Below are 23,264 nucleotides of genomic sequence, written 5' to 3'. Positions count from 1 at the left end.
AGTGTATGTGCGTTATGCACACGCTACATTGATTATGGCCAAGCATGCACCCTTAAAATAGCATATGAATAACATGCGCAACGCGCCACTGACTTTAGACTAGGTTTTTCCTGGTCAGTGGCGGAATTGTTTTCTGAAACTGCAAAATAGCACCAGGGAACGTTTGCGCCGGAACACGCCGCCTCTTTGCGCTGAACCCCCCCCGGGAGCGCAAGTGTATTTCCTAATTTACCGACGTTAATTTACCTAATTTACCGACAAGACCATTTACATAAACATTGCCATGTTCAATGACATATTAAAACTATCACTGTCATGATTGAACTGACATTTATCAACATATTAATAGCAATAAGTACTTGCTATAAAAAGAGAGTATAAGTATTTGGCTAGTATTGCGCTGTGTGCAGAGTTTTATTTTCTTCGGTTTGAACTGAAAATAAAGAGTGTCTGTTGTTTTCTAACTGCTTTCTTCTTCTTTTTTGTGTGTGTGTGTGTTTACAAGGTCCATTTGTTGTCTGTACATTTGTTGGTTTCATGAGGTTGTATATGATAAGCTTTTCTCCCCAAAATTCAACCTGGATCAATTATCGACGCAGGCTGTTACATCAGAGAATGGTATCGACATGATTTACAGCCAAATCATGTGCTTACCAGGAAACACACTCGTGGCACCGCATTGTTTTCACCTCGTGAGACTGTGATTTTTGCTGATTTGAGGATTTGATTTCTGCTTTTGGCAGATTGACTTTGTGCTTGGAGGTTGGGTTCAGAACTTGCTTCTCAGCTGAAATGCTAGCCGCACATGGTCTTTGCATGCACTAATGTATCTTTTTTTTACTGCGTTCATCGTTTTTTTATTTTTTTTATGGAAACCTATTGGGGGACGCTAAGCAGTGTCTGGGTTTCAGTGTGGTTTTTATTTTTTATGTTTGTTTAATGAGGGATCATTTTACCTACAGTACATTAGTTTGGCTCTAATCAGTCATACTCAGCAGAAACGGTGCAGGGATGAAATGACCTTTTAGTCGTCTGAGGTTTTCCAAAATATTATTTATGCTTAAAGAATGTTAGAAGAGCAGGTTTAAAACTAATTGACTAACATCTTCAGATCGATGCCTTAATAGATCCCATAATCTGTGATTATATTTTTATAAAGCCTGTCAATCTATTCAAAATTTAGTTAATTACAAGGTTAATTGTGTATATATATATCCTATATAAATATATAATTTGATCTTGTTTGCTTAAGGTCATACTTTTTTCTAGCACTTCGGACTTAAATTCTTGTGTACCAGAGACTGCAGACTCTCAGAAACTGTTGAAACGTAAAGCTTTGGAAAATGCCTCCAGAAACAAAGTCCATTAAATGCGTTCGAAAAGTGTTTGTGCATGTTAAATTAGCACTAAAATCCATGTATTATTAATCCTGTTTGCTACTTTAAACCACAGGTGTTTCCACTCACCCATGATTTGTAAAACAGATTTGTTTTCTGCTTCCTACACACGAAAGACATGGATTACAGCTTCATCCGCGGCTTCTTTGCTGATGTTTTGTTTCTTGACACATTCTTTGGGATGGTAAACACAGTAAACTTTGGGAAGTGTATTATTATCCTTGGCCTTTTCTAGGTGTTTCCAGCCTCTTCTGATGTCAGGTGCTAACCCTCTAACAGTGTTTTGAGGAAGACGTTAACTGGTTGTCACCTATCTTTGTCTCCTTCCTCTTTTCTGAGTGAATAAGTGTACGTCCGCTCATTACGATCTGTCAGACTCATAACATTTTTCACTCCTTAGAGCGTGTGCTATTAGCATCCACCCCGTTTATATCAATAACTGACTGTGAGAAAGCCTCAGGAGTTGTATTTCAAACGTCCTTAAGGGCCTCATTAAGCAACAAGGTTCTGTTGTTGTGACTTTTTGGATCATCTCACATTTCCTCACAACCCTGAAGAAGGACACTGTTGCTCTTAACCGTCTCATTATGGCCAAAGAGCACAGCTGAACAATTTCACACTGTCCTCCTGCAGTTAGATTGCAAAACCGCGACGTAATGCGAGGGAGGGACGGTCCGAGCCAGCGGGCCAGATGTGTCGGGTTTGGGTCCTTGTGGGATTTGGCATCTTCCCCAGCAGCAGCTGCTCGCACGCAGCCGATCGGACTCCAACAACTTCCCTGAGAACCGCGGGGCGAATCCAGCTTTTGTTTTGCGCCGCTTCAGCTGGGAGAACCTGGAACGATCCTGGTGCCCCAGTTCTTACAAAAGGGCCCCTTTTCCCAAAGACTCTTGAGTGCTCCTGAGAAATGGCAGGAAGTAGGGATGTAATCTCTGCTTTTATACACTCCATTTTGAGTGGGCATGCTGGGCTTTCCGAGCGGGGTCTGTGACAGCAGTGATTAAGTGCATCTGTGTGGATAAGATACGTGCCAACTTGGATTATGGGGTGTCATTGTCATGGCGCCCAAGTTTCTCGGTCCACCAGAGGCCGATATCCATCAGTACGTGTTGATCACATGTTTGTGTTTGAGTTTTTGGACAGTCTCTGCTGTGTCATTGTGATACTGTTCAAAAGTTTGGGGTCAGCAAGATTTTTTTAAAGAAGTCTCTTATGCTCACCAAGGCTGCGTTTATTTGATCTAAAATACCGTGAAATATTATTACAGTTTAAAATACCAGTTTTCTATGTGAATATATTATAAAATGTAATTTATTCAATGTGATCAAAGCTGAATTTTCAGCATCATTACTCCAGTCTTCAGTGTCACGTGATCCTGATGAATATAAAACATCATTTATTTTAAACAAATCTTTTGTAACATTTTTCAATATCTTTCAAGTCACTTTTGATCAATTCCTTGCTGAATAAATTTTCTTTAAAAAAAAAATCTCATTGACCGCAAACTTTTGAAATGTAGTGTGTGTTTTTGTTGTTTTTCATTTTTTATTGTTTCCTGAGGTAAAAAATAGATAGATTATAAAATCTGTGTTTTACATGATGACATATGACCTGATAAAGACTAGAACTCACCCCAGATGTGTTTTGTATTTTGATCTATTAGTTTGTGTGTGTTTGTTTGTGTTTCAGTTTTCTCCTAGTGTTCAGCTGTCTGGTGCTTTCTGTTTTCTCCACCATTCCAGACCATCATAAATTTTCCAACGAAGCGCTCTTCATCCTGGTAAGGGGTTAAAAATCACACAAACTATACCTTAAACAGGCTAACAATACCAATCCCTCTGGAAGAGAATGACGTCATAATAATGCTGACACCACAAGAACATGCAGCGTCCCAAATCATTCACTAGCGACTATCCTTAGCGGTGACGTCAAAGGAAGGAGACTGTTTCATGCTTTTAAGATTCTCCCAAAAAACACCAGACACTGGTTAAACATGTGTGACTCTGGATCACAAAATCAATGGAAAAGCTTATTTATTCAGCTTTCAGATGATGTATAAATCTCCATTTAAAAATTTTTACCCATTTTTGTGGTCCAGGGTCACATATACCCAGGTAACGATTTGCTAACGTTCCCATTATGTTATGAAAATGTTCAGATTTTTTATTTATTTGAACATTCAAAACATTTTTTTCTTGGTTATGCGATTGTTAATGGAACATTCCATTTGATCATTTTGCAAACATTATGGGAATGTTACTTTTGAATGTGCCCAACTAAAGTGCCCAACTAAAACATTTCAGAAAACACATTCCATAAACAATGTATAAATAATGTTTAACATTATTTGAGAACATCATTAAAGACTAGATAACTTGAACAAACGCTCTATTAACGTTACTGGAAGAACCTTGCCAAAGTTATGAGAAGTTAGCTGTATAGAAATAATAGCAATTTATATGTTTCTTGTAAAAAAATATTTTGTTCAGGATATAATTGAATGGCTGTCAATAGAATTTTTTTTTATTTTTTTTTTTATGTCTAGATTGTGTAATTACAACATCTACCAGCAGGGACAAAAACCTCCACATTAATAATTTTTTTCAAAGTACAGGTGCAGCTGCTCATTTATTTATTTAATATTTTGGCTAATTTGAACTTGCGTTCAGCAACCAATAAAAGTGTAGTACTTTCAGCTCCATTCAAGACATTTTACCATATTTTCAATACTGAAATGCTCTAAAAAAGTTTGCAGGGCCTACTCATAAATGCATGCGTCCCACAAATATTTTTAAGAGAAACAGAGAAATCACAAAAGTAGAAATGGAGAATTGTTTCTTAATTAATGACTGAATCAGAGCCTCATCTCTAAACGGCTTTAAATATGACACAGTATGCAGTTTTTTTTTTAATATATATATATCTATTAAATTGCATTTAAATGAATCCATTCACTCTCTCTTACCTGTAGAGCAAATGGTTTGACTTCCTCCCTGTGATTTATATCCAAAAATGTAGTTTAAAGTAAATTCAAAGTTGGCAGCCACAGACTGCCTGATCTAAGTACCTTCACAGCACATCCACATTGTCTGTGCCATCTCTAATACATTCATAATAGCCCATCATCTGAATAATTAATCGCACAGTGCTTTCTCCGTGGCTGTTAGCCTGTCCAATCACAGCCTATATATCTTTTTTTGAGGTGTTTTTGGAGGAGTGTCTGTAAAAAAAAGGTGATATTTTTTTTTCTGTTTGCCAGCAGTATGGATCAAATGTGCCGTGTATGCAAGCCTGTTTTGCTGTCCATTGTGTTACTAAGCGGTTTATCCTATTAGTCCAGCCGGCATTATTCTGAAATCCTTTGTAAGCATAAACGTGCATTTATGCTGTAGAAAGTTTTATAAGGATTGTAACTATAAATTCATTATAAGGCGTTTTGCTAAGTCTTTCTGCGTCCCGTTCATTTTAAGGGATTACAAACTTTATTAAGTATGATGAGCTGTTGTCAGTGTTCAGTATAAGGCTTCACAATAGGGGGCGTTTGCTCTCTTTATAACTGCAATCAAACTCATATTAGGCCTTATTTTCATTAGCGTTTTAGCAGCGTCTCAGGCCAGGTTCGTTTCTCATCTGATTGGCAAACTGTAAGCATTCTTGTACCGTCTCATGTCTCCCTGTGGCTGCATTAAGTGTGCATTTTGTTTTCCTCTGGGATCTTTGCTCTGGGAAATGGCAGTGTAAGCACACGGCAGGATTCAGGTGTTGTTGAGTATGCAGAAGTAGCCGACTTCATCCAATAATCTTAGCTGAAATTCTATAATCACTCATTCGGTATGAAGTGCTTTCCCCCTCACGCTGACTTTCTCTCCCACTTTTCTTGCATTTAATGGTCTCCTTCAGGAAAGGACCATGTTGTCTATCATGCAAGTTCTGGTAATGCCTGGACACTCAGTCTGTAATGTGTTCACATTGAGACCGCGGGTGCCACTACACGAGCTGTAATCAATACAAGCATTTAGCACGGGCCTCTGTGAATCCAGTCCGTCTGTGGCATCTCTTACGCAGTCACATGATTGAGCGTAAATCAGGACTTGCAGATCAATCTCTCAATAGAGCGCTGCAGTGATGATGGATTTTTGTAGGCCAACCCGATTCCCTCGACAAAAACCCAATCGGATTTTTCCATTGCGGAAAATAAGGTCTAAGGCTAACAAAAATGCGCGTTTTGTTCAAGGTAATCTTCACGACTTTTATGATTTTTGAAGCCTCGTCAGAAGTCAAAAGCTAGGCATAAACGAATTACACCACGGTCACATGACTTCAACATCACCATCTGACAACTTTCAGTCCTTGTGTAAAAACATTTTCCCTGAAAGTTTGAGTTAGAATAGTTTGCAAGAGGGTGATTATAGACACAGCGAGGCTGTGAAAGTGGACAAGTGAGTAGATGAGTTTACCTGTTCGATGTGATTGTTTAATGTCCCTCTGTAGTCACATATAGGGCTAGATTTACTAAGCAGGGCAAATTAGCATGAAATTAGCGTTCCATAAACGCATCGATGGGAGTGGACAGTTCTCCGCGTGATTTACTGACATGCAAATTAAAGAACACAGATCCAGCTGAATCATTTCCATAATGACCAACACAATCTATTAAGAGCAGCGTAGGGTCTCAAATAATGCCGGCAAATACCAGTAAATTGACTAGCGCAAACCTTGCGTAAATCAGTTAAATATTCTCCTCTCATAAATTTTGCATCTGATAGGGAAACTCCAACAAATGCATATATGCAATAAGGTCAGCCGCAAAAATGTTCACTGCGTGTCTTTAGTAAGTTTTTAACACCAAAAGAGGGTTTGTTCTGGTGCAAGCTGTTAGTAAATCTGGCCCTTGGTCACTTGTTAGCAACCTCCTTTTTCAAGACAAGTAAAAGCTTTTAAAAAAAAAAAAAAAAAAAAAAAAAAAAAAAAAAAAAAAAAAAAAAAAAAAATCGCATGAGGGTATTACTGTTGTAGGCTATTTTATGTCGTAGAATAAAACGTGAAAAGATCTTGATCTTGTGTCAGGTATTTAAATAAAAACCCATTATAAAAACTCATTGGGCTAAAATACAACTCGTTTCCAGTTTTGGCCTACAAAAATATGTCCTCCCTGCACTACTCTATTGTATAAGCAAAGCAGTCTTTTTATGAATTAGATGTAAATTGATTGTCTAGTACTTTAATCTTTACTGCCAGGTAGTGTATATTTTTATTTATAAATGACTGGCAGAGCATCAGTCATCAGTTATTATTTTAATTTTAATTTTGATATATTTAAGGCAGGCATTATTAAAGGGATAGTTCACTTTGAAATTAAATGTTGGTATGTTTTAGGTTACCTCAAGGGCATCCAAGATGTAGGTGTCTTTGTTTCCGCAGTAGATTCAATTTTGATATTTTTAGGTCAAACCGTTCTTGTCTGTCAGTGTTACGAAGTGGAGGACGCAGTAAGATCCATTTGCAGCTTTATTAGAATAATCAACAGGCAGGGTAAATCAGGGGCAGTCCGAACAATGGAGATAATCTCAGAGCAGAAACAGAAAACAGGCAAGGGTCGAGGCAGGCGGCAGGAATCACAGTCCAATGAACAATCCGGGTCAAGACAGGCAGCAGAAGAATCAGAAGTCGGTATAAACAATCCAAGGTCAGTAACAGTTCAGCAAACACAGGGAAAACGCTCAGAAATTGTACGCCGGGGCAATGCAATACTTCGCAGAGAAGTGAAGTGTGGAAGTGGCTTTTATGTGTGTGTGAATGAGGTGCAGGTGTGTGTGTAATCAGTGCAGTGCAGGTGTATGAAGTAATCAGTCCAGGTAGATGCAGGATGGGAAATGTAGTCTGTGAGTGAATATGATAGTCCGGTGTGGAGTGCCCTCTGGTGGCTCTCAAGGGCACTCCAGCTGGTGACCGTTACATAGCCCCTCCCCAAAGAGCGGCTTCCAGACGCTCCAAAACTGTCCAGGTGGGAGGTGGTCCGGAGGCGGATCCTGGGGCGGGATGGAGGGCCAGGTCCGTGATGGAGGGCCAGGTCCGTGGAGCGGAAGAGGACCTTGAGACTGCGGTAATGCGGAAGGCCAGGGCGGGGCAGGCTGTGCAGGCGACCAGGGCGGGGCAGGCTGTGCAGGCGACCAGGGCGGGGCAGGCTGCGCAGGCGACCAGGGCGGGGCAGGCTGCGCAGGCGACCAGGGCGGGGCAGGCTGCGCAGGCGACCAGGGCGGGGCAGGCTGCGCAGGCGACCAGGGAGGCGACGACCACTTGGGAGGCGACGACCCTTCGGGTGGCCAGGGAGGAGACGACCCTTCAGGCGGCCAGGGAGGTGACCATGGCACAGGAACAGACACTGGCTCGGCGGCGGCCATCTTGTCCGAAGACACTGGCTCGGCGGAGACCATCTTGTCCGGAGACACTGGCTCGGCGGAGACCATCTTGTCCGAAGACACAGGCGTGGTTTCGGCCATCTTGTCCGAAGACACAGGCGTGGTTTCGGCCATCTTGTCCGAAGACACAGGCGTGGAGTCGGCCATCTTGTCCGAAGACACAGGCGTGGAGTCGGCCATCTTGTCCGAGGACACAGGCGCAGAAAGAGGAAGAGGAACAGATTCAGGCTCAGGATCAGGATCAGATTCAGGCTCAGGAACAGATTCAGTCTCGGCTGGACGAGACTCTGGATGGGTGGACGTGACGTGAAGCTCTGGCTCGGCAGGACTGACGTGAAGCTCTGGCTCTGGCTTGGCAGGACTGACGTGAAGCTCTGGCTCCGGCTCGGCAGGACTGACGTGAAGCTCTGGCTCTGGCTCGGCAGGACTGACGTGAAGCTCTGGCTCGGCAGGACTGACGTGAAGCTCTGGCTCTGGCTCGGCACGCTCTGAGCTTGACGGGACCAGCGGCGAAGAGAGCTCTGAGCTGGACGGGACCAGCGGCGAAGAGGGCTCTGAGCTGGACGGGACCAGCGGCGAAGAGGGCTCTGAGCTGGACGGGACCAGCGGCGAAGAGGGCTCTGAGCTGGACGGGACCAGCGGCGAAGAGGGCTCTGAGCTGGACGAGACCAGCGGTGAAGGCTCTAGCTTGGCGGGCATGACGCTCTCAGTCTCAGGGGCGGCGGGCATGACGCATACTGCCTTGGCTTCGGCAGATTTGGCGTGAAGTGCGGGCTCGGCTGGACTGGCGTGAAGTGCAGGCTCGGCAGGAAGATACTCAGGCAGGAAGGTCTCGGTGAAACAGGATTTATGCAGGATAGTCTCGGCGGGAAGAGACTCATGCACGATGGCCCTTATGGCAACACGTACTGACCTCAGCGGGGAATCGGCCACACTGGATACCAGTCCTGGATGATAATAGACCGATCCGGTGACTAGCTTGATGGCTGGCATGACGGGAACAGTCTCTGGATACGCCCCCTCAGCAGTAGAGGGCTCGGGGAATTCTGCTAAGATGTAACAGGGCTCTGGACGATCTGCTGAGACGTGACGGGGCTCTGGACGATCTGCTGAGACGTGACGGGGCTCTGGACGATCTGCTGAGACGTGACGGGGCTCTGGACGATCTGCTGAGACGTGACGGGGCTCTGGACGATCTGCTGAGACGTGACGGGGCTCTGGACGATCTGCTGAGAAGTGACGAGGCTCTGGAAGATCTGCTGAGAAGTGACAAGGCTCTGGAAGATCTGCTGAGAAGTGACAAGGCTCTGGAAGATCTGCTGAGAAGTGACCGGGCTCTGGAAATTCTGCTAAGATGTAACGAGAGTACGGGGAGGTATAGCAGAATTCTGGTTCAACGGGTGTGGTAAGTTCAGGGGAACCCTCATCCACAGGGCCCGCAGAAGAGGATGATCTGCTTAACCTCAGAGCGAGTTCAATATATTGACATAGAGTCCATTGAGGGGTGTTGTCAGGCATGAGATAATTTAACATGTCCTCAAGCCCATATCGGAAACTATCCTTTAAGACTGCCTCGTCCAAGTCTACCCCATGGCAGAGCTCACAAAATTGTTCAACATATTCCTCTATAGATCGGTTACCTTGCTTGAGGCGGAAGAGACTGATTAGTGGGTCCATGGTGGGTCTCGGTCTTCTCTCAGCTGCTGGATCTGAAGCGGCGAAGTATTCTGTTACGAAGTGGAGGACGCAGTAAGATCCATTTGCAGCTTTATTAGAATAATCAACAGGCAGGGTAAATCAGGGGCAGTCCGAACAATGGAGATAATCTCAGAGCAGAAACAGAAAACAGGCAAGGGTCGAGGCAGGCGGCAGGAATCACAGTCCAATGAACAATCCGGGTCAAGACAGGCAGCAGAAGAATCAGAAGTCGGTATAAACAATCCAAGGTCAGTAACAGTTCAGCAAACACAGGGAAAACGCTCAGAAATTGTACGCCGGGGCAATGCAATACTTCGCAGAGAAGTGAAGTGTGGAAGTGGCTTTTATGTGTGTGTGAATGAGGTGCAGGTGTGTGTGTAATCAGTGCAGTGCAGGTGTATGAAGTAATCAGTCCAGGTAGATGCAGGATGGGAAATGTAGTCTGTGAGTGAATATGATAGTCCGGTGTGGAGTGCCCTCTGGTGGCTCTCAAGGGCACTCCAGCTGGTGACCGTTACAGTCAGTCATATAATGCAGGTCTATGGTCACCACCTCAAAGAGCATGCACAGAGTCCAAATTAAAAAGAGGTAAAAAACTATATAAATACTGTTCGTTTTCTCACACAAACCGCTGGTTTCGTGTCTCAGGCCATCAATCTGTACTTACGATGGGGAATTGTTTAATTTGGACTTCTCTGTGCATGCTCTTTGAGGTGGTGACCATAGACCTGCATTATATGACTGACAGACAAGAACGGTTTGACCTAAAAATATCAAACTACTGTGGAAACAAAGACACCTACATCTCGGATGCCCTTGAGGTAAGCTAAAACATACCAAAATTTAATTTCAAAGTGAACTATCCCTTTGAGAGGGTTGATTCTGAAAATGATTTGATGTGGTTTCACTTGCAGGAGTTTGTGATGATCGTGGTTTTTGGGCTGGAGTATTTTGTGCGGGTCTGGGCCGCCGGATGCTGCTGCCGGTACAGAGGATGGCAGGGCCGGCTACGGTTTGCCAGAAAACCCTTCTGTGTCATAGGTAAAGTGTAAAGACCTGGAGTCTGAGATCAGAAACATCATGAAGGGCACAAAAGCTGTTTCTGTAAAGATCTGTGGCAGAAAACACCATTCACATATCATCTGCCCGCCCTCATGTTACTCGAAACTCATATGACTTTTTTTTTTTTAACCGTGTAACACAAAAATAATTATTATTGAAATGTCAAAGCTGTACACTATTCAAAGGTTTGGGATCGGTAAGATTTTTAATGTTTTGATAGAAGTCTTATGCTCACCAATACTGCATAATTTTTTTTAAAAATACAGTAAAAACTGTAATATTGTGAAATATTATTACAATTACAAAAATAACTGATTTCTATTTTAATATATTGTAAAATATCATTTATTCCTGTGATCAAAGCTGAATTTTCAGCATCATTACTCCAGTCTTCAGTGTCACATGATCCTTCAGAAATCATTCTAATATGAGGATTTGCTGCTTAAGAAACATTTCAGATTATTATTATTATCAATGTTGAAAACAGTTGTGCTGCTTAATATTTTTTTGGAAACCATAATTCGTTTTTTTTCCAGATTCTTTGATTATTAGAATGTTCGAAAGAACATTCATTTAATTGAAATACAAATCTTTTGTAACATTTTAAATGTCTTTTATATTGATCAGTTTAATGCATCTTTGCTGAACTATTCATTTCTTTCAATTAAAAAAATGCATTACTGACCCTAAACTTTTGAACGCTAGTGTACATGGATATCAATGTACGATTAATTGAGATTTCAATCCACTGGACAGTAAACTATAGACGTCTTACAAAAAATGAAGGTATGTCCCACCCCATGGTGAAATGAATGCATTTAAAAAGAGTGTTTCTCTTTTCTGTTCTTGTCATCATGTTTGTCTCGTTATGCAGACTTCATTGTGTTCGTGGCGTCGCTGGCAGTGATAGCGGCAGGCACACAGGGAAACATCTTCGCCACATCTGCTCTGCGCAGCATGCGGTTTCTGCAGATCTTGCGCATGGTGCGCATGGACCGCCGGGGAGGAACCTGGAAGCTGCTGGGCTCTGTGGTCTACGCTCACAGCAAGGTGACAGCACACACACACACACACACACACACACACACACACACACACACACACACACACACACACACACACACACACTCATCCATCAGAGGACGTTCGCTTCAGTGTCACTGTACATGTTTTATTAAAATCTATGAAACATACACATAATGCAAACTTTTGTTTTGTGTGTATCCGCACCTTAAATCTAAAGAACTGCATAATTAACAATTCTTTTCAAATATGTTTCCAAACTCTATCTCCATCTGCCATTGGTTGAGCAAACAAATAGCCCAGCCCCAAACTCACGCTGTTAAGTCTGCATAAAACGGAAGTTGTGATAGTATTTTCTTCACTATTGTGATGTATATCCGAGTGAAACAACTTCTCGAACGAGAAAAAACAAGTTGGGCGTGACTTGATTTTGTCCATGGGGAGTTGATTGGATGGTTGTGGGTTGCTATTGGTCAATCTCATGTGAGTGACAGGTTGCCCCGCCCTCACGCCAGTAAACACTTCATCAGAGAAGAGAAGAGATGACGCTGCAAGAGGGAGGGGAAGATATTTGGTTTAAAGATTTCCAGAGCAAATGATATAAAAAAGATAATGATGTGCACGGATAAATATTTGTAATTTGTAATAAATAATGCAATATTGTTTGTCTTGTGTTTCAGGAGCTGATCACAGCCTGGTACATTGGCTTCCTGGTACTGATCTTTGCCTCCTTCTTGGTCTATTTGGCTGAGAAGGAAGATAACCAAGAGTTTTCAACTTATGCCGACTCCCTCTGGTGGGGAACAGTGAGTACTGCCCTCGGCTCATCTAACAACCTGTGTAATAACGCTGTCAGTTCCCGGACTCAGAATATTTTTTGTGGGAATTGATGTTGCAGCAATTTTGTTTCATTTCTACTGGGATTATAATTCTGCCTCTAATAGACTGATTGTTGAATAATATCCTGAATCCACAGAGTTAGAATCAGTAAGGTCGATTTCAGAAGTGTCATGTCCAAGGGGTCTCAAACCAGGTTATTATATATATATAATAAGGTTTTAGTTTTTATTTTAGTATTTTAAGTTACTGCGCTGGTTTAAAAATGTTTACCAGCGTTAATGTTCTCAGTCTACTGTTATTGCTATCTAGTAGCATTTTTAAGTTTAGTTCGGGTGGGTTGTAATAAAAAAGTGAAAACTAAAATTAATTAGTAAATTTTGTTGTATTTTAGTTAGTTTGGAGTCGTTTCTGTTTTTCCTTTTTTAGTTTTTCTTTATTTAGTTTTATTTCAGTCAATGAAAATATTTTCATATGGTTTAGTTTTAATTCCCACTGCCACTGGAATTACCAGTTTTTCTGCTGTTGTTTCTCCCGACCTTGCAATGCATTTCACTGGCCAAACTAACCATAGACTTTAGTCGGCTTAGACGCCATATTGAAGTTAACACGGATGAAAATGAGGCTGTGAGGGATAGACGTACCGTCTTTGCAACGGCACACACTGTATAAAGGTCCTAGATCACATCATTTTCACAACCACAACTTTTTATGGTGTTTTTGTCACCTGAAAGTTTTTTTTTTTCAGAAAGACTGAACAATCAGTATGTTGTTACGTAAACAACAGTATAATCCATTGAACGCTTTACTTCTATCCCTCACAGACTCGTTTTCATTCCTGTCAAAAATGAAATAGGCACTGTCCCTGATTATAAGGTCTATAAATATGTTTTTTTGATATGGAAGGTTTTGAACTCCCCTGGCCGTTTAGTTATTCTTACCTCCACTGTTTTCACCCAGATCACCCTCACTACGATCGGCTACGGTGACAAGACGCCGCGCACCTGGCAAGGTCGGCTTTTAGCGGCTTGCTTTGCCCTGCTGGGAGTGTCCTTCTTTGCCCTGCCCGCTGTAAGTGATGCTGTCGATTTTAAGGCCGTTGACATTTCTTTTTCCACCGATCCCAAACCAGCTAATGGCCCTCTGTCCTACTGTAAGGGCATCCTGGGTTCGGGTTTTGCTCTGAAAGTGCAGGAGCAGCACCGGCAGAAACACTTCGAGAAGAGAAGGACTCCCGCTGCCAACCTCATACAGGTGAGCGCTCAGTGAGAAACACACCTGCCTCAAATACAGTCACGATTTCTATTTCCACGTCCAAAATATATGTGTGTGTTGTGTGCATGTACGTCTGGGTGGGTCATCTTGTGCCGTGCTGTGTCGTGTTGTCTCCCCAGGCTGCATGGCGTCTCTACTCTACAGATGCTCAGCACTCATATCTCACGGCCACCTGGTATTTCTATGACAGTATGCTGCCGTCCTTCAGGTAAGTATGCAACCAAGCCCTCAGTGGAGATGCTTATCTGTGCCGTGCGCGTTCAGCTGGCCTTGTGTGTAACTGATATGACTGACAGGTGGCTTTGCCTTTTTGAGGTCATGATTTCAAAAAGAAGGGGTTCAAAATATCCCAAATACTTCAGCATTAGTCAGACCGATTTATAATCATGTTTCTGAGAAAACAATATTTAATTTTATGATCCTCCATGCACAGACACACAAAATGTATTTCACTTTAATTAAAAATGGTACTTTGACCCAGAAATCATGATTTAATTGATCGTTTTGCCGTTCCTTTTGTTTTGTTTTATTTTACTCATCTGCAACATTAATTTTTGCATGTACTGAAAGCAAAGATTATGACAGGTTTCATGAGTTACATAAGATTTAATTTGAATTCCAGTTAATGTGGGATGAAAAATGTGGAGAAATAGAAATTGTAACCAGTATTTATTATAAAAAAAAAAACTAATGTGACTAATGTTTTAAGTTAGGTAACGTATTTAAAAATTAATAAAATATTCAATTCTTGAAACAAGAATTAAGTAAAGCTTATATCTTATACAGTCTGCTTCTTAAGCTAATTTAATGTTTGAAGGATTTTTTTTCTACATATTGGTAGATTAAAAACTCAAGAAGTAGTTTAAGAGATCCTATAAATATTCTTGAAACCAACAAATTTTGATGTTGTCAATAATTGGTTGACTGTTTAATTCAAAATATGATTTAATTCCTTTCATGAAGTATCTCAGTGTTTCCATATAGTATATTATGCCACATTTTTTATTCCTAATTATATATTTCTATTTTTACCTTTAATATTATTTATCCCACATGCATTCATCTTTGGGTGAATTAATGTGACTAATTATCATTCATTTAAAATGACAGGGAAGTGTGTATTTCAGTACACAAATAACATATTTAAACAGTAGATGTTTTATAAACGGAATGATCCCTGTCTTTTTAAAGTATTATGATGGTTCATTTACCATTTTGTTTTTAGCTTTGTGTTTGTTTGGCTTCTTTTTCCTTTTTTGTTTTGTTTCATTTATCATGTTTGATTATTTTCATTTTTTGCTTGTGGGTCAGAGAACTGACATTACTGTTCAGTCACCTCCAACGGCAGCGTAGCACCAAGAAGGTTCTCCACAACTCCTACCACACCCTGCTGTCGGGGCTCCGGCCGTACAGCTCCCCCTACCTGTCGGGGGACAGGTACGCCACTGTCCAGTTTAATCTTCCTAGAGGACACTAACTCTTCCCTGCAATTTCAGTAATACAATTAAATTCACATACTAGCATACTGTAGTGTAGTAAAGTTTCAGGTCATTACTTAAAGTGCCCCTATTATGCTATTTTAAAAGCTTAATTTAGTTTTAGAGGTCTCCTACAGTAGGTTTACATGCATCCAAGGTCAAAAAACACTTTAATTTTCTCATAATATACATTGCAGCATCAGCTCTTTTCTCACAGAGTCTAAACGGTTCGATAAAGGATTCGTTCTCTCTAAACCCCTTCTTTCCGAGAGCCTGCTCTGCTCTGATTGGTCAGATGGCCCAGTCTGTTGTGATTGGTCGACTGCTTACAGCGTGTCGGACATGAAAGGCCTATTATATATCTGAATTTCAGCTCTTCGTCAACACTTGATACACAGTAATACGAACTAGTGGTTCAATGGATCTCAAATCTCACGGTCCGGATCATATTGCGGTTTTTGAGTCAGGGATCGGAAAATTTTCGGATTCAGCAAGAAAAAAAAAATTATTCGGGTGGGGGGGGTAACTTTGCTTTCCATTTATTACTTAAAGCACACTTAAAGTATTCCGACACCACATCAAAAACTACTAGCCTAAGTGAACAGTCAGTAAAAAATAAGAACAAATACCCAAATCACAAGCATAGATAAATACAATATAACAAAGTTAAAACACTTTAATTTTCTCATAATTTACATTGCAGCATCAGCTCTTTTCTCAGTGTCTAAACGGTTCGATAAATGATTCGGTCTCTCTAAACCCCTCCTTTCCGAGAGCCTGCTCTGCTCTGATTGGTCAGATGGCCCAGTCTGTTGTGATTGGTCGACTGCTTACAGCGTTTCGGAGATGAAAGGTCTATCATATATCTGAATTTCAGCTCTTCGTCAACACTTGATACACAGTAATACGAACTAGTGGTTCAATGGATCTCAAATCTCACGGTCCGGATCATATTACGGTTTTTGAGTCCGCGATCGGGTCATTTTCGGATTCAGCAAGAAAAAAAAATTGGGGGGGGGGGGGGGTGGGGGGGTAACTTTGCTTTCCATTTTATTACTACTATTTGCACACTTTAAGTACTCCGACACCACATCAAAAACTACTAGCCAAACTGAACAGTCAGTAAAAAATAAGAACTAATACCCAAATCACAAGCATAGATAAATACAATATAACAAAGTTACGAATAAAGTAAGGTCTAACTGTAGTATTCATTTCTGGTACAGAAATGTAGTAATAAAATGTAAAATAACACCATGTTCACTGTATACATTTAACATAGATTTGTTAAAGCTATGTTTTGTAGTTTGATTAACATTAATCACATACTGCATAGACAACAGCAAGTATTTATAGGCTGCTGTCACTTTAAGACAGAATACATGGATCCATTATAATGATGCACATCTTTCTCTTGTTCTCTTTCTTTTGAGATTGAACCGACTGTGTTTACGAGAATACTTGCCGAGACTGGTATTTAGACCTATTTTTGTGTGTATGTGTCCATCCAAGTGCAAGGAGTTCGCGAAAGAGGAATCAATTCTGAGTTTGCGCGTTATCTGAAACGCGCGTCTCTCTGTGTGTGCGGCTGTGCGCACAGATAACAGCGTGCAAGTACCGAATTAAATTCTCTTTTGCCTCTTCTAGTACTGGAATGGTTTAAAATCTACTGAATGTGTAATCTAACAAGACAAAACTCTTGCAAATTATAAACTTTTAGTCTATGGTTGTTAAACGTTGTAATACGCAACCCATAATACGAACAGTAACGATGGCCCCCGTATTGATTTCAAGCTCGAGTCCTCATCCTTTGGAAGTGCATTAAAAGGTATTTGTTTTCGCAGTGCTGAAAACCACGTCTTCTCGACACGTCGACAACACGAACCAAACTCTTCCAGTCTCAGCTACAACTACAGTGTTTGAGGGCGGGGCAAAGTAGGCGTTGTTCACAGGCAGCCAATGACGACCATTATGCAAATGCCTTACAAACCTACGTACGTTCATGCTAGAAGTAAGACTGGAATTACTGATGACTCTTTTCAGGTAGTTCAGAATCGGGGAGACAATAACTCAGCTTTTACACTGACAAACAGCTATCACACACTACATGAAAGGTAATATTTAAAAAAAAGCATAATAGGGGCACCTTAAATCATCATGTAAAGTGTTCACACGAAGTTCATCACCTGACACTCAAATAAGCTGCAGTTAAATCAGTTGCAATAGTTTTACTTGTTTCTGTGTTTGCATGCTTTTCGGTCTGCTTGTGTCTTGTTTTTTGTGCTGATACTAATGCTACACATCTATACTAGGACATTGAGAGATGTATCAGATATGTGATGTTCTACTCTTTCATTTGAGGTAGATAAGTTGGAATTTTGAGATAGAAAATATAGCCTTTTAGTAGTTCATACTTGTGCAGCCTATATAATAGAAAATCTCCTTAACTGATCACGTATCTGATGCCGTTCAGTGGCCTTTGTGTGTGCTAATGCCTGCACACATTTGTGTGCGAGCATTATCTCTTTACCCTTTGACATTACAGTGTGTCTCGAACCCCATCTTCACAGCCCTTCATTCAACTTCTCCATTCTCCTCCTCTCCTTTTCATCTCTCTGCCATCACTCCATCCATTCACGTTTTCAGGAGGACTGACGTTTCATGCAGGTTTGTGGTAGGCTTTTGAGACGACTATTTCGCCCAATGGGAAGTGGCATTGGCCATGCTGTGTTTACAGTTTGAGGTGCTTTTTGTTTCGAGTGACGATGTTAAAATGAACGTGATGATGGTTGGCTGCATTCAGATGCATTGACCTCTAGTGACCTCCTCACATGCCAGTGTCTGCATGCCGCCCCGTCCCTGCCTGCCTCACTCAACTTTCTCTAAATGACCTTTCACCCCTATAAGTTGCACATGTTGTATCCCTTAAAATTGATCCTGGGGCAGTTTTTCATTTCAGTGCCAAAAAAAAAAAAAAAAAAAAAAAAGCAGAGATGTTCTGAAAGGCTGATCCTGAATGTGTGTGTGAGCTCATCAACCCTTTCTCCAAAACACTTATTTCTCCACTTATTAGTAAGTTACACTTTGTTTTGAAGTGCACGTTATTGCCCCAAAGGAATAGCGAGCCTGTTGTCGCTCTAAACCTGTATTATTTTCATTCATCTGTTGAACACAGAAAGAGATATTTAGCAATATTAACAATTAAAGGGTAACTCGCCAAAATTGAACCTAGGCTCTTTTTGTTAATCTACCCGAATCAAACTTTCGTGTAAAAGCATAATTAGAATGGAAACGCCACTTTTAAGTTTGACAGTATTTTTGTTTTAGGTCAAAATGCCTTTTGAATGGGAGTGCTTGGGGCACTTCTATAAATAGCTATTTTTAAAACACTAAGAAGGCTCGACACAACATAAAACTGTCAAGTCAAGTCAAGTCATTTTCATTTATATAGCGCTTTTAACAATGTAGATTGTCTCAAAGCAGCTTTACAGAGATAAATGTATAATTTAACGTAAGATTGTTTGGCTTTATAGCGGTTCTTTAATAAAGTTATTTTCCAGCTAAAGTTAGTTTTGATTGATTCGCTTCCGTCGCAACGATCATTTGTTTTTAAATTAGGGGCCGCTAAGACGACACCATTCTCTCTACACAGACTTTAGCGAACCTGTGAGAAACGCTGATGGCGTTCAGATGCGCATTAAGAACGGGTTCTATAGTTATGTGCGTTTGAATATATGTGTGCAGGTTTGTAATTCCCTACAAACCAAACCTAAACAAATTACTGGTGTTTCCTTATAGTTTTGATTCAGAATTTTATTTTATTTTATCAATTCGGGGTAGATACGCAAATTGAGTTTTCCCGACGAAGCGTTATCTGGAGAGTGGGAAAGGGATCCTCCATAGGGAGAGACTAGTTGGCCCTTCAGCACTGCGTTGACACCGGGTCCAGGCGAAGGTCCTTCATCAGATCTGGAAACGGCCTGGATCCGGCAGGCTGCGGGAAAACCTTGGGATAAACAAAGACACTAAAATTAGCGTAGATGCCATTCTTCTCATGATGTAACAAGTACATCAGGATTTATGGGAAGTGTTCCCGGTTCCGGCTGACCTAATCTATGCAGCCTAATATTGAATTATAGAAGTCTATAATGTATTATGTGAACGCTATGTCAAAGAGATGTGTCTTTAATCTAGATTTGAACTGACAGAGTGTGTCTGCTTCCCGGACAATGGTAGGAAGACTGTTCCAAAGTTTTGGTGCTAAATAGGAAAAGGATCTACCGCCAGCAGTTGATTTTGATATTCTAGGTATTATCAACTGGCCGGAATTTTGAGATCGCAATAGACGTGAAGGACTATAATGCGTTAAGAGCTCACTCAAGTACTGCGGAGCTAAACCATTTAGTGCTTCGTAAGTAATCAGCAATATTTTAAAATTGATGCGATGTTTAATAGGGAGCCAGTGCAGTTTTGACAGAACCGGGCTAATATGCTCATACTTCCTGGTTCTGGTAAGAACTCAAGCTGCTGCGTTTTGAACTAGCTGTAGTTTGTTTATTAAGCGTGCAGGGCAACCACCCAGTAGAGCATTAGGCTACAATAATCTAGCCTTGAGGTCATGAACGCATGGACTAATTGTTCCGCATTTGTCAATGAGAGCATATGACGTAATTTAGATATATTTTTAAGATGGAAAAATGCGGTTTTACAGATACTAGACACGTGACTTTCAAATGAAAGATTAGTATCAAAGAGCACACCCAGGTTCCTAACCGACGACGAAGACTTAACAGAGCAGCCATCAAGTGTTAGACAGTATTCTAGGTTATTACGTGAGGAAGTTTTTTGTCCAATAATTAGAATCTCTGTTTTTTCAGAATTTAGAAGTAGGAAATTACGAGTCATCCAATTTTTTATATCAGCTATGCATTCTGTTAATTTAGTGAATTAGTAAGTTTCGTTAGGTTTTGAAGAAATATAGAGCTGAGTATCGTCGGCATAACAGTGGAAGCTAATTCCACTGTGCTCAAAGTATCACCAGGGGCTCTACACATGAACTCGAGCATTGACTACATTGTTTGTTTACACTAATTTGACTAAAAAGAAAGATTTTGTATGACTCACTTTATCAGTTAGTGTTTCTGGTGGCTGAAATTTTGTCAGTCAAAAGTAGTTGATCTCCGAACGCAACGTAATGAACTGACTTCATATGAAGAAATGTCATGAACTTGTAATTTCAATGAAAAGCATGATAACTTAGATAAAAAATTATCCGTGACTTTATATGGAAACAAGCTTTAGGAGCTTTCCATCTTTACTCTTCTCATGTTACGTTGCATTCGGAGATACTTTTGACTGACAAAATTCCATTCACCGGAAACACTAACTGATAAAGTGAGTCGTAATGTGTCGGAAGTGCCGTAATTATGAGATTCCAACTTGTAAAAAGCGTTCACGTCTTCATAGAACTCATAATTATAACTTGTCCAACTTGTACCACCTGACCACTGCAGATTAATTTAGCTATTTTTGTTGTCATCTCGTAATCACGGTAGTTCCAACATGCCGACAAGCAGCTTCAATTTTGGCCCGTTCCTCACAGATGTATGCATGAAATACTTTTATTTTTACTACTGTCATTTTTAGAGGTTGATCGCCCCAGAACATTGACTTTCATTGTATGGAAAAAAGCATCAAAACATCTCCTTTTGTGTTCCACAGAAGAAAGAAAGTCAGCTTGATGATCAAACTTGCATTTTTGGATGAACTATTCCTTTAAAAATAAAAACTTGCATTTAAGGCATTACATTAATGGTACACTATATAACTTTTTTTTTTTTTTTGTATAACATTTACATAATGACTGAGTACATTATGAATCCATCTTCCGAACCATGTTTATCCTGAATCACTACGTTACGTCTATAATAAGTGAGTAACACTTTAGTTTAGGGTCCAATTCTCACTATTAACTAGTTACTTATTAGCATACATATTACTAGGATATTGGCTGTTTATTAGTACTTATAAATCACATATTAATGCCTTATTTTGCATGATCATATTCTACATCTCTTAACCCTAGCCAATACCTAAACTTAACAGCTATCTTACTAACTATCAATAAGCAGTAATTAGGAGTTTATTGAGGCAAAAGTTGTAGTTAATAGTTAGTTAATTGGGAGAATTGGACCCTAATCTAAAGTGTGACCAATAATGGTGTATATTCAGACTATTTTAGACCGAGTCACCAACCACTGTGTAGTGTAGTATAGTTACAAGTTACATAGTGTACCTTTAAGTTACACAAACTGAGTTGGATCCAAATCCTCTAACAAGAACAACGTGTCTTATACTACTTGCATATGAAATTTTTAATGTTTGCCCGAAAATGCACACTAAAAAAACAAGTGTAACACGTGTGTCCTGGCACAGCCGACTAACCCTCACAACCCCTCACGAATCCCTCCCTCTCCCTTGTGTGTCTCTTCAGTCAGCTCGTTTCTAAAAAGAGGGGTTTCTTCCGGATTCATACTGGCAGTAAGCAGAGGTATCCATGTGTGATGTGCCTGTGCACACTGGGCTCGATCCGTCCCGTCCCTGATGCCTGAATCTCTCTGAGCCTTACTGATCCAGTGCAGCTCGACTCATTCATAGATGCCTTCTCTGACGGGGCATTCATCAGTATATTCCACACGTGAAGGCTGCACTAGCTCAATAATCTCAGTGATCCGCTGCCCTTATCTGTGAGAGGCTGATCAGAGAACAGAGGACTGTGTATCTGTGCCGAATGCACACAGATGAGGCCTGCATGTGCTCACAGGGCAAAGATAAACCATGCGGTCGGGTGTTACTGAAACCATCATGGTTTATTCTGATATGCATGTCAGTTATACTTTTACGGTTATTCTTGAGAGGCTAAATAACTTATGGCATGTTGTAACATTTGAATGCAGGGATATCAAGAATTCTTATGGTCAGACATTTTGTAGGGGAGGTATGCATGTACGAGTCGTGTTTAGACTGAGATCTTCAGATGTGTTTAAGCATGTGTTAGCATGCTAAAAGTAATCGGATGTAGATTGAGTTTCAAAATGATGCTCTTTGACAAAGGGTGCATGAGGTTTGTGACCTCTATGTGCATGATTGAAATAGTATTTCAATGATGACTGCTATTAGGACTGTAGAAAATCTTACTTTGGGGCATGTTGTAATCAATTATTTGAAATGTCATCATTTTAAATAAAGTTAAGTGGATTTTGTTTGATTACGCGTAATGTTTCGGCTAAAAAAAATACATTCTTTAGCATGCTTGTGCGTGGTACCATGGATTCAAAGAGTGCTCTTGCATTTCTCCAGTTGCTCCTTTTGATGGCACGATTTATACACTGTCACGCCCCATTCAGCTCAAGACATTGCGCTCAATATGCTTTCTTAACTATTTAAATATGAAACCAAATGTCTTTGAAATTATGTGATGCTCACACAGGGCAACATATGTCTTTCTTTGACTAACCATTTTCCTTTCTTGTGTCAACGTTATCATGTAAATTAAACTAACCACACCTGTAGATAGATCGATGTGTGTTTCCTAACCCTTCTGTCTGTTTGTCTATGTTGATATGTCCTCTTACATGAGCAAACATAGTCTCTTTCACATTATGGAACAAGTAGGAAAAAGTCTTATACAGAAAAGCAAGGCAGTGCTAATGAGAAGATTGATTAATTTCCTTGTTTGTCACCAACTCAGATCATTCCTCTAATTCTCTCGCCAGTGGGAAGATGGGCTTCCGTGACCGCATTAGGATGAACAATTCCCGCTCCTCTCAGGCAATCCGGAGCAAGGCTTCACCTTTGCCCCCAGGTAATGTACGGCGCTCGCCCAGCACGGAGAACATTCCTGAAGCCACCAGCCCCGGCAAGGTCCAGAAAAGCTGGAGCTTCAATGATCGGACTCGATTCCGTACCTCTCTCCGCCTAAAACCACGGCCCGCTGCAGATGGTAGATACCTCTGTCGACATGTTCACCTCCATACAGACACATACGCATATACATACACAAACTACTGTTCAAA

The 23,264-nt window shown here is 40.8% G+C and overlaps 1 protein-coding gene across 4 annotated transcripts in view; it reads left to right on the top strand.

Moving 5' to 3' along the window:
- The window catches only part of kcnq4 (potassium voltage-gated channel subfamily Q member 4), a 69,347-nt gene that overhangs the window by 33,753 nt on the left and 12,330 nt on the right, over nucleotides 1-23,264 (top strand). For 2 of the 4 annotated variants that reach the window (XM_084423146.1, XM_084423145.1), the window contains 9 exons: nucleotides 3,087-3,177; nucleotides 10,429-10,555; nucleotides 11,451-11,626; nucleotides 12,280-12,405; nucleotides 13,397-13,507; nucleotides 13,595-13,690; nucleotides 13,831-13,919; nucleotides 15,023-15,148; nucleotides 22,965-23,191. In XM_084423146.1, coding sequence (XP_084279272.1) covers nucleotides 3,087-3,177; nucleotides 10,429-10,555; nucleotides 11,451-11,626; nucleotides 12,280-12,405; nucleotides 13,397-13,507; nucleotides 13,595-13,690; nucleotides 13,831-13,919; nucleotides 15,023-15,148; nucleotides 22,965-23,191 — 1,169 coding nt within the window. The remainder of the gene's footprint in view (nucleotides 1-3,086; nucleotides 3,178-10,428; nucleotides 10,556-11,450; nucleotides 11,627-12,279; nucleotides 12,406-13,396; nucleotides 13,508-13,594; nucleotides 13,691-13,830; nucleotides 13,920-15,022; nucleotides 15,149-22,964; nucleotides 23,192-23,264) is intronic. The other 2 variants (XM_084423148.1, XM_084423147.1) reach the window with 1 other exon arrangement.

Source organism: Rutilus rutilus, assembly GCF_951802725.1.
Source record: "Rutilus rutilus genome assembly, chromosome: 11".
In the NCBI taxonomy this organism is placed as follows: domain Eukaryota; kingdom Metazoa; phylum Chordata; class Actinopteri; order Cypriniformes; family Leuciscidae; genus Rutilus; species Rutilus rutilus.
This window is presented reverse-complemented; position numbering and strand designations above follow the sequence as displayed.